Here is an 18829-nt window from a genome sequence, read left to right on the forward strand (position 1 = left end):
ACTTGATATTTGGAATGCATATGTATCTCATGGAGCTGCACATTTTGAGTGGTGAAAGGTCAAGGTCAGCCTTCAAGGTCAAAGGTCATAATATGGTTTCAAAGCGGCGCAGTAGGGGGCATTGTGTTTCTGACAAACACATCTCTTGTTTAAAACTGGTTTTCAGGAATGTTCAAGAAAGCTTTGGGTGTAACAAAAAAATAATGAGATTTTTACTTGCATTTGCTTTAAACTTCTTATGATTCTTGCTGACACATACCTTTTTTTTCCAGATATTACTGAAGTATGGCGTACAAGTGCATGAACATCAGAAGCATAACGTTTTTTTTTATTTTATATAGGGTACAATGATGCAACTGCCAGCCTACGTGTACAATGATGCAACTGCCAGCCTACGTGTAGCGTTCGGGAGGTTGTGGGTTCAATCCCCACTGTTCGAGCGTTCTTTAGATTTACCCCACAGACAATAAGTACTGGTTCTTGTCCCAGGAAAAGGACTCGAGAGCGTTTCTTAGCCTAAGGCTTTTTATGCCATCCAGCTAAAATAAATAGGTTTACACTAATGATGCAACTTTGAGTGAATGTTGCAAAGTTTTTATCACTTCAAAACGCTTAAAAACACAACATATTGTCCTTATTCTAAAAATTATATTCCAACGTTCTTCGTGCTTATCTTCCTTGAGATGTAATGACCATAAAACAAAATTGGAAATGTTATATCTGGTTATGGTTAACAAACATGCAACAACAGGTCACTTACCTCAGCTCAGCATAGTTTATGAGTATATGGTGTAATTTAAATTGCACAAAAACATTTATCTTATAGTTTTTGCATTTTGAAATTAATCAGTCATTTAACAACTCTTTAGAAAAACATCAATTTTGTTCCTATGTATCTGACCTTCAAATCTTTGTATATTTATCTATTTATCTAAAAAGTAATCAGTGACAATTATTTCTTGATTAAACAGCACTTTTATTTTGCGCTGAACTTTGGTTATCATTGTGATTTTGTTGTCTACAGTTTATGGCACAGTTAGATCATCAGTTTCCCATCTTAATTAATTGTTCCTCATTTTAGAAACGTTGTAGCATACTTTAAAGTGCTATATTTATTTATTAAACCACATTTTTCCTGGAAAAAAAATATTTCAGTGGAGAACTACTACAGCCAGTACCCTGAGAAAAAAATATGTCAGCTCTGATAACACAATATGATCATTTTAAACACTTTATTGAATTCCAGGAAAGAAACCAGCCGTGGCAGCTAAGCCTTCTAATAGTGTCATTGTCAACCATCAACCAGTTGTAAAAGAAAAAGAAGTGATGTTTATTTTCCTTATTATTTGTTTTTCTTTACTTCTTGATACATTTGTGTCACACTTTTGATGCGTCATCTTAAGCCTTTATAACCCTACCTAGGTGTCTTGCAGGTTATATGAAAGTTTTAGCTTTGCAATGTGATCTTATTCAAGAATGTGGACCAAATTCAATTTAAGAACATAAGCCGGTTTGTTAACTCTTTCAGTGCTGGAACCGAATTTTGAAGGTCTTTGCAAACAGTTTGGATCCAGATGAGACGCCACAGAATGTGGTGTCTCATCAGGATCCAAACTGTTTGCTATTCTGATAGTAATGTTTGAAAAAAATCAAAGAAAATGCTAATTTTAGAAAATCCGCAGACGACATTTTAGCAGACGACAAATTTCCCAGCATGCAAAGGGTTAATTTGATGACACAGACAGAATGGCATCACTGAAATTACTCTTCTGAGAGAAATGTAATTTCGAAATGCTGTTATGTGTAGTACAGTTATGTGTCTGTCATCGTGTATTGTTGGTTCAAGTGTCTGTTTGTTGAGAACAAATCAGTTTGATTTATTTCAATTCATCTGAAATCAAATAGGGCTGGCTAGCTCAGTTAGTAGACTACTGGACCACAAGATTGAAACTTTTTATCCAGAGATGGCCACATAATTTTTGTGCTGGTAGCTCATCAATTTATTTCTACGGCTACTCCCCCCCCCCCCCCCTTCTTAATATTTAAGACAGACAGTAAGTCTGTTGTTTGTTATTGGCGTAAGTATGTGCACGTAGTACTTGTTCACCAGCCTATCCCAACAAGTGTGTTGGTTAATTGACAGCCATGGTATGACTAAAACACAGAAATGTTTAATGAAAAAGTCAGAAACCCCACTGAAATAACAAAAAAGCATATGAAATATATATAAGTCACAAGTCATGTATGTCTTACTTTATATGTGAATAGCAAGTAGCTTATATCCCTTTGCATGCTGGGAAATTTGTCGTCTGCTAAAATGTTGTCTGCTGAATTTCTAAAAATAGCATTTTCTTCGATTTTTTTCAAAGAATACTATCAGAATAGCAAACAGTTTGGATCCTGATGAGACGCCACGTTCTGTGGCGTCTCATCAGGATCCAAACTGTTTGCAAAGGCCTTGAAAATTCGGTTCCCGCACTGAAAGGGTTAATTGGATGTTTGAATGTCTAATGTGAACATTAATGAGCTTACCTTTGTCCTGAAAGGATTTTTGTCAGTATTTGCTTTTTCTCAGCTTTTAATGTGCTAAGCAGGGATAGAGTGCTTATGGCGTTTATTCTTGCTTCAACGATACCCTAACAGTTGTAACCAGTTGGCATTAATATTCACCGTATATCCAGTTTGTGATAATGTAGACACCATGGGGTTAAAGAAAAAACTTTGATCAAAATTGATCATTGGAAATTTATACACAGTAGATAGATCTACTATAAACAATAAAAGTAGATGTGCTTATTGCATGATAAATATACCGTATATAGTGTGTGCTCTGTTATATGTTACAGTCAAGGATTGGGAACAGGTAATGTTAAAATCAGAAAAGTTTCTTACCTCAGTAGGCATATTTGACTGTCTGGAAAGATTCATTCTCATAATTTACTTTTAAAGCACTACCACGGGGGACTGCCATGGCAAATGTCTATATTTAATAACATTTAATTTATAATATTGGATATTTAATAATATTTGACCTCAGGTATTTTAATATAAGTGTATGTAAAGCTCAGTGTTACATGATAACAGTGTACTAATTCAACTATAGTGTGTATAATGATTATTTAAAGGGCGATCTGAAAAATTTTCAGAATATTACCATTTTTATAATTGGAGGATTCATATTATAAATATATTAATATTCTTAATAGCTGTCCATAACAATTGCTATTGGTGTTTCAGCAACCTTCAATGTCTGTATGTAATCAACAAACTGTACCTTTATTTCAGGCAATATGCTCGTATATGTTATGTTTAACTGATGTTAAGCATGTTTGTAACTATAATAACATTCACTTTTCTTTTTTCAGGTTTAAAAATCTTTGCATTGTTGTTTGGATATTGTTATTGCATGCATGTTTAGTCCAGGTTATCTGTTTCTTTTTCACAAGACTTATTTCCCTTTGCTCATCTTTAAATGTTGCTGTTTTCAGCTGGTAAACCTGTCCTTCCAGTCAAACCTCAAAATGTTTTCAGCGTAAGACGTTTGCCACTATAAGTTTGCTGTAGCAACTAATTTAATTGACTTGTTCACAGATTTCAGCATTTTTTTTTAGTTTGTCATTAAATGCTTTAAATTGATGAACATCAGTCAAATACAAGAACAAAATGAAGATGCCTCATTAAGAAATCTGTTTAATCAGTATTAGTCTTGGTCAAAAGAGTTATTTTGCTCAATGATGCGTCTTTTAATGTTTTCAATATGTGACACAAAAATTGGAAAATTGTTTTTTTGACAATCTGTGAACAAGTCCCCGTAACACACTTAGAAAAAACAGTGATTGTCCACATGCATAGTTTAATACCTATCCACTTTTAGACAAGTTTTGACTTTTGTACGGAACACATGTGGTAATTTTAATTTTATGCAATTACAAAGTATTCAAATTCACTTGGTCAGCCAATGAAAGCAATTAGCTTTTATGAAATAACCATTTTGATTGGCTTTTTAAATTGACTAATCCTTTTGGACGTGTTAGAGAGCAATGCACAATTATTATTTCTAAGCTCACTCCTTACCAAAAGAATGATTCTGGTTGTTTCCTAAATAAAAATGAAAGCAAATTTTGTTTCTTTTGATAAAATATTATTGAAAATGGTACTTAACAAATGGATGTTGACAATCATTTTTATGCATTGCCGTGATAGCTGCAGCCATAGCTGTTCCAGTAACACCCCTTTCACTGTCTGCTTCAAGGATGCAACACACACTGTTATAGTAGAACTTTAAACACGCCTTATATCATAGAAAACAATTTGTATAATAAATGACTTGATTAGTTGGTTTAATCTGCATTCAATGTTTATTTTGTATTCCTCCCTTCAGGTCACTCTATGCTCTGATGATTAACCCTTTACCACTTAGAGACGTATTTAAACCTTTACTACTTAGATACTTATTTTTACGCATTTGTAGTCCCTAAAAGAGATCAATTTAATTAAAAACCTTTCTTACTTAATACAAATTTTAAAGGCTTCATTTCCAACCCTAAGATACAGATGAGCAGCAAACAGCATAAAACCTGAACAGGCTGCAAGTTACTAGCAGGCTGTTCTGGTTTTATGCTGTTTGCAAATCGCTATTTTCACTTCTGATAGGGAAAGGGTTAATCCTGTCCTGTGCCAATACCATGTGACCATTGTCTTGGCATTCTCTCAAAAACTACAATAGCCATTTGATTCCTTACATGGATATTTAAAGTGCATTTCTAGTTTTGTTTATAAAGCAAATAAAAAAATGTAATAAAAAAGTCTGTGCTTATGAAGAGAAAAAAGTTGTGTGAATACTTCATTACAATTTTATAAGAAAAAATATATTTTCTTGCATCATCAATTCTATGTCCTAGCTTCTTAAGGTGAAGATTGTTTAATTTAAGTTTATGTTTAAGGAATTCAGAAAGTACATCAATCAGAACGTTAAACGTTTGTGTTGCATCATTTTACTTAATAAGGGCTTTATTGCATAATTCAGGGCTTGTATTTATAAAGTAACTTAGGAAACTTAACATAAGATGAACTTTTGCTGCTGATTAAGAAGGTCAACTTAATATGAACAATGAGAATAAATTAGCCAATAAAATAAGTCATTTGATTGGTTGCAAAATAAAATTCTTAAGGTCTTTATAAACAAGCGCCTTGCAATGCCTGAGCAGTCTACCTTGTGTTTTGTTTGTTCAGACAAAGTGTTACGTTTGCAACTTGTGTGATGTTTATATGTGTCACATTACATAAAGATGATGTTTTGTTGTTACTTTTTTTCACCCAAGTGGGTCTCAGGAACTTCAAAATAATTGTAAGGTGTTTTTATGATAGAACTTACTTTTTACGTATTGCACATGCAGTGAGTGTTATTAAGGACTGTTGTGGTATTGGCTGATAATAGCAACAAGCTTTGTATAGAATGCGCATTTAATCATAAAACATTTCTGTAGTCATTCATTTAATTTGAAACTCTTTTTTAAGCAATAAACTTCTTGCTGTTTTCATTTTAACTACAAAATGCAGTTAGACTAATTCTTAAGTTATGTATATTAAATAGTATTTACTAACATCAGTTTGAATAACATCTGCCATGAACATTTGCAAAGATGTGTTTCCTAAATGTTTTAACCACCATGTTATGCTATTTTGTGTTATCTTCCTGAACAAGTTTTAAAAAGTTTAGCAATACATGAATAAGCATATCAATGACCTAACAGCCTACATTTGTGTATACAAGTTTACTTTCACTTCCAGACCATTAATAAGCTGCATTTACCAGAAACTAGAACAGCTTCTTGAACCTTACTTACCATAGACTCTTGAAAATAAGCCATCTTTCAGAGCTTTGCATATTTTTGGATGAACTTTGATATAGGACCATATGTAACCTCTCAGAATCATATGTAACCTCTTGTAGAACCATTTGTAACCTTTCATAGAACCATTTGTAACCTCTCATAGAACCATATTTTACCTCTGATATTCTGCCTTGCATTCTAGATTGCTATTCATTACCAGTGTCCAGTACTGAGCTGTGCTGCTGCATAAAATTCTCCTATTCTCAAAATGCTTCTTTATTCATTGCAGATTTATATCCTTTTCGCTATCTGAACGTTTTAATACAGCATAATTTGTGTGTTGGAATCCAAAAGGGCCTAACAGACTTCTTTGCACATATCCTGATAGACCATTATTACTGCCAATGGTCAATGTTATAAAATGTATAACATATGTCTATTGCATCTTACCAATGTGCAATTCTTGTAACATACAAAATGCTGTTACCTGTTAAATGAATGCCTTGAGATTTCTGTGTTTCCAGGCCCCAAACCATCCTTGCCAGTGAAGCCACCACCCTCTCTGTATAGCGCCCCCTGCCATAAAAAGACCCGAAACTTGGGACCGCCCCCACCACCTCCCCCTCCCTCTAGCCCCGCCCCTCCACCGCCTCTACCCCCTCCCATACCACAGGTAGTTATTACAAGTTTCATGCAAAAAAATATTTCATAATTTTCTATTTCATTATATTTAAAGCTTAATTTATTTGATTTAAAAAATTATGAAAAGTCCTAAATTTTAATGATTATTTTATATCTTGTTTAATTTCTTTAAAAGGTTATCATGCAACACGTAGACAGTACATTTATGCCTAGATTTTTGCAAAATGTGTAATTGAAAAATTTCAGTTTTTTTAGGGACAAACATGAATGTTGAATCATACAGGTAGCTATGTCATTTAACAATAAAATATTATGATTTCTTAAAAGAATTCAATGCTAATTAAGGAATGCAGATTAAGGAGGCAGATTAAAACACACAAGACTGGGAGTTGACATTTACTTAGTCCCATCAGAGGCTCATTATTATCCCCCGCCATAGGCGAAGGGATATTGTTTTGGCGTTGTCCATCCGTCCGGCACTTTTGTGTCCGGAGCTATATCTTGGAAGTGCTTTGGCGGATTTCATTGAAACTTGGTATGAGTATATATATAGATAAGAGGATGATGCACGCCAAATGGCATTGTACACCAACTGTTAATAATGGAGTAATAGCCCTTTGTATCTTAAAAAAATGCTTTTCAAGCTGAGTGTCAAATATAACACTTTTGTGTCAAGAAGCATATTTGCGGGGATATCAATTCACGAATTTGCTTGTTAATAGTTAGTTTGCACTTATGACTTTGAATTCCTTCTCTTTTCTTTAAATCTACCTTGCGCACACATCAAACAAATCATATGCTTAATTTTAAACGTAACATTTTTGTTTTGTTATCTTTATTTTGTTTAACTGACTCTCAAAAATTAAGTTGAGTAGTTTACATGTACTGTATATGTCTTTGTTTTTGTGCCCCTTTACAAAATATCCTGAGTTAAGTCTTAACCCTTTGCATGCTGGGAAATTTGTCTTCTGCTAAAATGTCGTCTGCTGAATTTCTAAAATCAGCATTTTCTTAGATTTTTTTCAAAGAATACTATCAGAATAGCAAACAGTTTGGATCCAGATGAGACGCCACGTTCTGTGGCGTCTCATCTGGATCCAAACTGTTTGCAAAGGCCTTCAAAATCCGGTTCCAGCGCTCAAAGGGTTAACCAAAGATGTAAATGATTGGTCCCTTCTTTGGATTAGCATTTGATTAATATACAAAAGAAACGTGTACCAGTACTGGTTCCTCCTAGGAAAGAGAATCACACATGTACCTATGAGAGTATCGGTTTTGAAAAAAGAAAACCTTAAGATCACAAATTTCACCCAAATAAATAACAAAACAAATTTCCTAAGAATAAGATCTGTTGTTAAATTTGTGGTAAGTTGTTTTTTCAATCATTCTCATTTGGATAACAAAAAATGTCATGCTCTGCACTTCCTATGACTTTGTATGCCTACAAAACTAGCTGTTCTGCTACTTATAGTGCTTATAGTTTAAATTCTTGCTAGAGTGCATTTTTACTTTGCAGCTGCTGTAACCAGTTCTACAATATATAGTTAGCACGTTTGCATCCTTCAAAATTGTCAATATACTGTTTCTTACTAATGTATTAGTTTTTCTGATATAAGACTCATCCAATCCATTTATTTGTTCATAAATAACCTTATTAAATAGTTAACTTATTGTATATTGATGTTTTATTTGTTCACTTGTTGAATTAGTTTTACCACTAATATTCTTCATAAATACAGTTAAATTTAAACCAAACTAGTTTAACACTATTTTATGAAAAATTTCAAAAATAAATATATATTATTTGCTGAATGTTCATTTATACAGATTACAATTGTTAAAGTATTTTGTCAGCATATTATACTTACAGTGTAATACTTCATAAGTTGTGAAAATACAAATATAATACAAAATATAACCTAATTAAAGCAAACCACTAGTATGTAATTTCTGGATGTAACAATTTTTAATGTAGACATTTTGTTACTGGTAAATTATAAGATTTCTATGTGCCCTCTTTGCTGAAAACTTGAAATATAAAAAAATTCTACTTAAAACTATAAGCATTCATTCGTACCCTTTCCACTTGATACCCAGAGGCCTGTTGAAACCAATAAGGCGTCCCCGCCACCTGTCAAGAAGGCGTCACCGCCACCTGTGAAGAAGGCGCCCCCACCTGCTGTGAAGAAGGAGATTCCCCCTTTTGTAAAGGAGCCCACAATCCCACATGATGATGATGGTGATATCTATGATGACGCCTCAAGCACTGTGGTATGTTTAGTCAGCACTTTGATTAGTGAATTCAATATTTGTTTTCACGTAACACATGTATTTTAATAGATTTAATCCATGTCTTTAGGAGATGTCGTCTTAAAAAGTAGTTTAAAATACACAGCATATTTATTGTAGAAAATATGAATCTGAAATACTTACCACAATTCCAAGTAAATAAAACATCTGGCATTACCTTGTATAAATATTTCAGTCAAATTTGAACATAATCTCTACACTTAATTGATAGCCTTACTAACTACTAGCCTTACTAGATTGCACAGCTCAGAATCCAAATTTAACATAAAAGTATTTTTGCTTAAAATTTTCACAAGTCAATTCAAAGCATAGGCAGTCTCCATATTTCCTGTCTACTTGTTTGATACAGACTCCAAAGGATCCCCTGCATGACAAGGAATGGTTTCATGGGGAGATCTCGAGACAAGATTCAGAAAAAAAGCTGAAAGAAATCGGCCAGGTTTGGTTTTTAAATTATTTAAAAAATGTAGGAAAAGTTTTTGCAAAAGAAATCCAGTTATCATTTAATATAAAAAAAATTATTAAGTCAAATGATGTTTTGTTAATTCAACAATATTTTGGTGTATAATTGTATATTTTTATTAGGTGCTTCAAGTATTTAAACCATATTCAGGGTTAACAATTGCAATATTCTTTAATTGATGTTAATTAGTTGATTACTCTTCATTATTTCAGGCATATTAAAAGAAAGACCTGCTTATTAAATAAATTGTCTTTATTTGGATTAAGTTTCATATCTTCATTCTTGATTTAAATGGGATGTCAGTATCATTAGTTAGTATTACGCTAGAAACCTTTGCTGAGTAAGTAAACAATTTTGCATTTGGAAGACAATTCTTGATACATTTGCTAGTATTGAGCCTTATGATCATTAAACAGTTGCATGCCTTGCCACTTTCTAGGATGGGACATTTCTGGTACGCAAGAGTACGCAAGCCGGTGGTAACCAAAGTATTCAATCTGGTGGGAGCCAGCCCTATACGCTGGTTGTGTTATTTCAAAACCATGTGTATAATCTGAAAGTGAGGCTACGCGATGACGGCCAGGTGGCGCTAGGGGAATTTAAAGACGACGAACTTGTGAGTCATAATTGATTCATTTTAAAGGAAAATGAACCTGGTTTAATTAATAATTTTTATGGTAATAAAGGTCATAAGCGAAACGTATCGCCCAGTAATTGTTTGTTATCGCATTTTTTTGTAAATCACATGGGTATAAAAGTGAATGTTAGCCTGAGCCATCATTTCAAGCAAAAAAACAAAGAAAATGTGGGTAGACATAATACATGAGATTTATTAATTTTAAAATCCCATTTCCTTCTTTTTTGTCACTATATTGATAGTTATTTTTACCCATTTGAAACTCTTTATTAAATTAAAAACAGACTTCTTGATATATTCATTTTTCAAAGGTTTCGTTTTTAACCCTAAGATACTACATATTCTTCCCAGTGCGAAAGGATTAATTTTATTATCCCTTGCCATAGGCAGAGGAATATTGTTTTGGCGTTTTCTGCCCTTCCGTCCGTCCGTCTTTCCGTCCGTCCGTCCGGCACTTTTGTGTCCGGAGCCATATCTTGGAAGTGCTTTGGCAGATTTCAATGAAACTTGGTATGAGTATATATATATATGAATAAGAGGATGATGCACGCCTAATGGCATTGTACACCATCTGTTAATAACAGAGTTATGGCCCTTTGTTTCTTGGAAAAATGCTTTTTTGTGTCCGGAGCCATATCTTGGAAGTGCTTTGGCAGATTTCATTGAAACTTGGTATGAGTATGTATATGGATACGAGGATAATAAAGGAGTAATGGCTCTTTGGATCTTGAAAAATGCTTTTTTGAGTGTCAAATATAACACTTTTGTGTCAAGAAGAATTTTGGCGGGGGATATCAATTCAACGAATTTGCTTGTTGGTATTGCAACTTTAACCTTTCCCCCCTTAGAAGGAAAGAGAAAATGGTTTAATTCAACCAGCATAAAACCAGAAACGCCTGCTAGTAACTTGCCAGCTGTTCAGGTTTTATGCTGTTTGCTCCTCATCAGTATCTTGGGATTGGAAATGAAGCCTTTACAACTTTAATCTACTAACCCTTTCCCCCATAAGAAGTAAATATTGCTTTTGCAACCAGCATAAAACCAGAACAGCCTGCGAGTAACACGCAGTCTGTTCAGGTGTTATGCTGTTTGCTGCTCATCAGTAACTAAGGCTTGGAATTGAAGACTTAACAACTTGAACCTTTTCAGAAAGGACTTTAATTAATGTGATTTTCAAAGAGACAAACATTGTCAAAAAGCCTATCTGAGCTGTACAGGGTTTTATTATAATAATTAACAAAATACTGTTTATTGTGAGATCAGTACACATGATAACACAGTGGTCCTCTATATATTCAGACCTTCAAAGATGTTCCTTTACTGATCGATCATCACAAGCGGAATGAAGTCATTCTCGTAAACGTAAAAGAAAAGAAGCAGCATCAAACACTGTTGAAGAAATTCCCAGTCGCAATAGTAGGTGTCGACAAATAGACTATAGACGACTCCAAGTGACTGGTAGCCTTGTTTGTGTAAAAAAGAAGCACTGCAAAACTTGAAATATCGCTACACATAAATAATGGATGGCATCAGAACTGTTCTTTTTTTATTCTGAAGAATAATTGCCCATTTTTATGCTCACTGTATTTATATTGTGTAATGTGATCAGAGTAACAAATAGTGCTAGAATTAAGCTTTTTCCATTTTGTTTAGACCGTGTCTTGTTCTGAGAAAACTGGGCATAATGCATGTGCGTAAAATGTCGTCCCAGATTAGCCTGTGCAGTCCGCACAGGCTAATCAGGGACGACACTTTCCGCCTCAACTTGATTTTCTGTAAATAGGACTTCTTTTAAACGAAAAACACCATTAAAGCAGAAAGTGTCGTCCCTGATTAGCCTGTGCTCTGGGACAACACTTTACGCACATGCATTATGCCCTGTTTTCCCAGAACACGACACAGACTAATCTGAGTACTAAGTTATATCACAAAGTCGTTGAAATTATGGTATGCCATTCAATTGGAAAATGCCATATGCGGGTGGAACTATAACACAAAGTGCTTGAGCACGTATTAGGATTATCAGGTAACAATTTTGAGGATCATTATTTGATGGTGGTGGACTAATTGCAGAATTGAAGTATTTTATGTGTTGCTCTTACTTTGTTTCCATATTCTCACAAAGGATCCTCAAACATGTAAATGTTCTAATATCTAAACATTATTAGCTTATTTACCTGGTTTATTTATTTACACTGTGGCTTTATAAGAATGTTTTATGTATTTCATAGCAAACGCTGTAAGATTTATAATTATAAAGTATTTCTCAAAATATTTGTCTTTCAGGTTTTGTGACGTTTAATTTGAGATTATTCCTTGCATAAACATGAAGGTTGCTATTTTTAAGAATTCAAAACAATTTACTTCATTACAGTTAATGCATGGTAAATGAAGTTACCTTGCATCTGAACTGTGTATCTTTTCAATATGGCTAGACTATACATTGTTGTTGTTTTGAACATTTCTATGCTGTGTTACATGAGGAAATGTTATTGTTAATTGGAATTGACAAGTATGACTCTCAATGCATATTGTGATGTTTGATAACAATGTATTGATCTAAATGTATAGTTATAATATTTATTGTTAAAATGTTCAACCCTTCCTTTCTTTTATTGATGGAAATATTATTAACCCTTACAGTGCGGGAACCGAGTTGTGAAGGCCTTTGCAAACAGTTTGGATCCAGATGAGACGCCACAGAACGTGGCGTCTCATCTGGATCCAAACTGTTTGCTATTCTGATAGTATTCTTTGAAAAAAAATCAAAGAAAATGCTAATTTTAGAAATTCAGCAGACGACATTTAAGCAGACGACAAATTTCCCAGCATGCAAAGGGTTAAATTGACTTTGCTGAGTATTAAGTTCTAAAGGTTTACCTGAAACATTAGTGAGCTTTTCTGGTTAGTAATTGTCTTTCTTTGCTGTTATCCCATATGGTTTCTTAAAAAACTTGTTCACATATTTTTTGTTTATGAAAAATGTCATTAAATGATATGACTAGAGAAGTGATAAAAATTGGGAAGTTTATAATAATGATCAAAGCAAGATAAAAAAAAAGAAGTTTGCCTTTAAGGAATTGAACACTGGACCTGCAAGAGCAAGAGCCTAATTTCTACCCCACTAAACCACTCAGGCTTTTTATCCTACAGCATATTTTTAATGCATTGTAAAATATACAATTATTTTCGAAATTATTGACAAAAGACATTAAAAATGCTTTATAATTTTACCAACTGTATTGATGATTATCTATAAGTGTATTTTTTATGTGTTTATATCTGTAATTTTGCTTATAACATGACCTACACTTCAGTAGTGAAATAACATAATGCTCAATTTTGTTTATTACACAGTGTTATTACACTAGTTATGTAACTGTGAAATGATGTCATTATTCCAGCGAATTTCTTCAGTTAAACTCTTTTACAATGTGAATAAACGGTGAAAACAGCATAAAATAAAAAGAAAATTTGTTGGTCATGTTATAAATAGAATCTTAGATTCGTGGTCATTTTGGCAAGCCTCGTTTTTATCTTTATTTAGAAAACTTGTTTAATAAATTCAATACAAAACGACCACTCATGCAAAATCCTATATTTATTTAACGCTTATGTTTAATATTAATTTTTGTATCAATATTTATTTTTTCAAACTTTGAACAAGCCCCTTTAAACTCTGGTGAGCTACCTTGGGCCATCTTTTCCTTCATGTTATATGGTTGCTAATTTATTTGCTTATATACTTATCATAAGATATCAAAATTATTTTTAGAAATTTCAATTTTAACGTTGTTTCTTCTTATATTACCGCATTTGATAATTAAGCAAATCCTATTTTAAATGTGAGGCCTCATGGTGTCTGTTGATCAGAATCGGATCGTTATTTTGTTTTTGACGTTTCTGAAAATAGTTAACTGTATCATGTCTAGAAAAAAAACATTCCCAATTTATGTTTTATATCTTTTTTTCACCATATTTTTGCAGTGTATTTTTTATTGGATGTAGTTCCAAGTATTAAAATTACATTCCACCATAATGTGATGTTATTATGAGACTCAAGTGAATAGTTGCTACCGTAATTTAGTTTGTTTTCAATACTTGCATGTTTCCTCTGTTACTCTATAAAGGTTCAATCACGTGTTTTTAGTGATCACACCGAATCAATAGGATGAACATGGATGCGGGATCATTTGACAGTATGTTGTTGGATAAAAAATAAAATAATGATGATCATCATTATTGGAGTCTTGTTCTGAGACAACTGGGCTCAATGCATGTGCGTAAAGTGTCATCCCAGATTAGCCTTTGCAGTTTTCACAGGCTAATCAGGGACGACACTTTCCGCCTTAGCTTGATTTTTAGGTAAAGAGGGACTTCCTTGAAACTAAAAATACCATAAAAGCGGAAAGTATCTTCGCTGATAAGCCTGTGCGGACTGCACAGGCTAATCTGGGACGACACTTTACGCACATGCATTGAGCCCAGTTTTCTCAGAACCCGACTCATTTAAACCAGTTGTTGGCATGTGCTTTATTTTTTTTCTTGCCATGTTTCTGCCTACTGACATTTTTGTTGTTTTTGTGTGTGTTTTGTTTTAAGAAGTGTTAAGAATTCCTGCTTAATGTTTTTAAAATTGGTATGTTTTTCAACATGGTCCTCAAATATAAATTCTGTTTATGGTTTGTTTTTGTTAATTTGCGTCTTTAGGTTCTGACTGATTTGTTGTTTTTTTTAATGAATCTGTTTATTATGAAAATAATCTGAATTTCATCTATTTTTAAACAATAACCTGAGATTCTATAAGTGGCTTCCATCGTTCTGTGCATTATAAATATTACAACAAAGAGTGACAAGTCCCTGTTCAACGTTCAATAATGTTTTCTTTTAATTATGCCCCCCTTCGAAGAAGAGGGGGTATATTGTTATGCACATGTCAGTCCGTCCGTCGGTCCGTCCACCAGATGGTTTCCGGATGATAACTCAAGAACGCTTAGGCCTAGGATCATGAAACTTCATAGGTACATTGATCATGACTGGCAGATGACCCCTATAGACTATCAGGTCACTAGGTCAATGTCACAGTCACTCGAAATAGTAAAATGGTTTCCGGTTGATTACTCAAGAATGCTTAGGCCTAGGATCTTGAAACTCCATAGGTACATTGATCATGACTTGCAGATGGCCCCTATTTATTTTCAGGTCACTAGGTCAAAGGTCAAGGTCACGGTGACTCGAAATAATAAAATGGTTTCCGGATGATAACTCAAGAATGCTTACGCCTAGGATCATGAAACTTCATAGGTACATTAATCATGACTGGCAGATGACCCCTATTGATTTTCAAGTCACTAGGTCAAAGGTCAAGGTCACAGTGACTCTAAATAGTAAAAAGGTTTCCGGATGGTAATTCAAGAATGCTTACGCCTAAGATCATGAAACTTCATAGGTACACTGATCATGACTGGCAGATGACCCCCATTAATTTTCAGGTCACTAGGTCAAAGGTCAAGGTCACAGTGACTTGCAACAGTAAAATGGTTTCCTGATGATAACTCAAGAGTAATTACGCCTAGGATCATGAAACTTAATAGGTACATTGATCATGACTGGCAGATGACCCCTATTGATTTTCAGGTCACTTGGTCAAAGGTCAAGGTCACAGTGACAAAAAACGTATTCACACAATGGCTGCCACTACTGACAGCCCATATGGGGGGCATTCATGTTTTACAAACAGCCCTTGTTTATTTAAAGTGTGTATGCCATTATGAATATGTATGTAAAGAATAAGTAATTTGTGCTTCATTTATTGGCAATCAAAAATAATGTAACATTCTCTGCTTAAATATTTACAACATATAGTACACAAAATATTAATCTTAAATGTATTTCCATATTCATATTCTTTAAAGATGTATAAAATGTTATCAAAATAAATGTTTGTCTCCCCTTAGTCATAATAATTACCATATAGATTGTGTTATGTTGCATAATAATGCATTGCCTTTAACTTTGTTTTAATATTGGAAACTTTCCTCTCTGCACAGTCTTTGAATTATGTTTACTGCAGTGTACTGGCAAAAATGTGAACAAAATGATTTTCTTGAAAATTGAACAACATTGTATTTCATCTGTAGTTTTTTTTTGTATTTATTTAAACCAATATATTTTAACACGTGTTATTGCTTCTTTATTCTGGCATAGCATGTTCATGTTTGTAAAATCATACAAAATGTTTGATAACGAAAGTCAAATTTTTGTATAGATTCCTATGATCCAATTCAATTTTGTATATATTACTATGTATCCAATTCAACTCTGTAATACTGTGTAAATACAAAATAGTACCTATACAAACACACGTGGCATATTAATTAAAATAGTGCCTGTTAAACAACTAGAAAGCACTTTGAATCGAGTTTGACTGACAAGGTGTTAAATAATTTCTCTTTGAAAGAGTTAATGAATAATACTTAAATTTAAAGTCGAGGTCAAAGGAAACATATGTTTTACCTTTACAAATTGTCAGAATATTGGATGCGTACAGATAAACTTGTGTGATTATGTAACAATAATGTTGCAAACATATTCATGTTCATTTTGGTACATACATTTTACTTAAATCTTCAAGTGCATTTTGTAGCATACATGTATATGACATACATAATCAAGTGCACTTTGTAACATAAATGTTACATACATATTCATCTGCATTTGTAAAATATTTGTTTCACATATTCATGTGCATTTTGTAGAATTTACTTTCCACGCCATTTTGTTTCTTATTCTTAATGGGATATGATTAGAATGTACCCGAAGATTACTGTTTTAACTTGATCTACAAAATAATTTGAATCACAAAATAATATGTCTTCAGAGGGAACTGTATTTGAGTACAGTATGTAAAGACTTAAGGACTAAGGAGCTGTCTTTTTAAAGATAAGTTACAACTGTTAGTAGTTTAAGTTATATACATGTGTGGTCACAATGTGCCAAGAATATTACTTAAATTAAGTAATCGTATATGAAAATATAGACTTTTAAGTATATAAGCCTGTACATTGAATTAGACAAGTTTTTGGGGATCATTTAATGTTGCTAGTGAACAAATTTAAAGTTTTCTGCAACTGGTTGAATGTCATATTGCTAAATGTTTAAGTGTTCTTGTTATTGCCATTGAAATCAAATAGAAAACAGAAACAAGAACGGAAGACCGGTACAGCTACAATCCATTTTTCATAATGCTCTTTTTGTCATCGATTATGGTGGTAGAAATCTTAACATTAAGTATTTTTAAATAATACTCTGTACCACACTATCTGTTAAAGCTAACAAAAAATAAAATGCTTATAATTAAACAATGCGCAGTAACCTATTATTGTATTTATATGTAATTGTATGTTTATTTCGTAAAGATTCCTTTGAAATAATCTTCATGAATAATAAATCATGAGCTATATTGTCATGTGTGTTGCTTTGTGATTATTTTTTTTGTGAATGCACGGAATATAAACAAATCTTGGGGTTGGTCGGTTTGGCTACATAAAATTTTAACATTTGTGGTGCAAACTACTTCCACGTTTCTCAAGCAAATATTTACTTCAAATGTGTTTGCACCGTGAACTGTAGATGTGCTTGATACTGTTCATGGCAATTGCCATTTTTATGCCCCCGAAGGAGGGCATATAGTGATCGCATTGTCCGTCCGTCCGTCCGTCTGTCTGTCCGTCACACTTTGCGTTTAGGTTTCGAAAAATGCTTATAACTTCTATGTCGCTTGAGATATAACCTTCATATTTGGTATGCATGTGTATATGGAAAAAGCCTTTCCATACACACAACAATTTTGACCCATGTGACCTTGACCTTGAACCTTAGGGTCCGCGTTTAGGTTCCGAAAAATGCTCATAACTTCTATCAAAGCGTTTATAGTGGGCATATGTCATCGTATGGTGACGGCTCTTGTTGTTAAGTGTTTTTACGTTAAACTAGTGCGTACGATTTACGTGTATACAGTACGTGTACTGTATACGAGAATTCTGGTTATTGTATTGGGGAATTCGGGCGGGCGTTTTAGCGGGCGGCGTCAAGCATGTGGTTTCCGGTCAATATCTCCAAGTTTCTGTTTATAAATCTTGATGCTACAGTAGCTATAGCAAACTCGCATAGAGACCTGACTCAGCATTTTATTAGGGGCGTCTCGGGTGAATGTCAAGGTCACTTTTACAAAGCAAGAAGATTTTGCTCTATAACTTGAGTGTAGATATGCTGGAAGCTAACATTCAAAGATTACTATCAGATTGCACGGCTTTTCACAGCAGTATTCACCTTGTCTCGATGCAGATAGTAACTGGCTTATCAATTGACTAGCCCATTGTTCGTTATGCTGGATTATGTTTAGAGAAGAAGTGTATGATATTACAAAGACCACCCACATGTCACAGGTTTTCATAACATGTGTTTATACCAGCTTCCGCGCAAAAGCTTATCTGGATAAAATCCCTGCCTTCATAACCAACCACGTGTTGATAGCCTAGGCGCGTGGTACATTAATTTCACCGTTATTTTTACTCTTTTAATTTAGTTTAAAAATAATGAACCTTAACTTTTACACTATTTTCAAAATATAAAAGAAAACGATACTACTTTTCATGATATAATACTTTAACAAACAAAATATAAAATCCTACCAAATCTGGTAGGATTTTCTTGTGATGACAAAGATTGTACTTTAAAGAAATGAACGACAACTCAGCGTGCAGATTGATGTCAATACACACCTTGATTGCAACTTTATACTGACATTTTCGAAGTATCGGCTTACGACAGTTTAAAGTTGGCATAGTATTTTCTTTAATTAGAAAAATAATACATTTCAACGGATATCCGGTAGTATTTAAATGAAACAGATTGAAGGAAGTAAAAAACATAACCGCTACC

The 18829-nt window shown here is 33.5% G+C and overlaps 1 protein-coding gene and 1 long non-coding RNA gene across 6 annotated transcripts in view; both read left to right on the top strand.

The window, feature by feature from the left end:
* Positions 1-12569, top strand: part of LOC127841800 (uncharacterized) — a 58001-nt gene extending 45432 nt beyond the window's left edge. For 2 of the 5 annotated variants that reach the window (XM_052370873.1, XM_052370874.1), the window contains 4 exons: positions 8574-8747; positions 9136-9225; positions 9689-9865; positions 11186-12569. In XM_052370873.1, the coding sequence (XP_052226833.1) occupies positions 8574-8747; positions 9136-9225; positions 9689-9865; positions 11186-11320 (576 nt within the window). In that variant the 3' untranslated portion in view covers positions 11321-12569. Of the gene's footprint in view, positions 1-1246; positions 1324-3488; positions 3533-5321; positions 5348-8573; positions 8748-9135; positions 9226-9688; positions 9866-11185 lie in introns of all 5 variants that reach the window. The other 3 variants (XM_052370875.1, XM_052370877.1, XM_052370876.1) reach the window with 3 other exon arrangements.
* Positions 12570-12644: 75 nt separating this feature from the next.
* Positions 12645-17352, top strand: LOC127841566 (uncharacterized). Its single transcript, XR_008031110.1, has 2 exons — positions 12645-15190; positions 15481-17352. It is a non-coding gene; the product is annotated as an uncharacterized LOC127841566 (long non-coding RNA).
* The last annotated feature ends 1477 nt before the right edge of the window (positions 17353-18829 follow it).

This window comes from Dreissena polymorpha, chromosome 8 (genome assembly GCF_020536995.1).
Source record: "Dreissena polymorpha isolate Duluth1 chromosome 8, UMN_Dpol_1.0, whole genome shotgun sequence".
NCBI lineage: Eukaryota > Metazoa > Mollusca > Bivalvia > Myida > Dreissenidae > Dreissena > Dreissena polymorpha.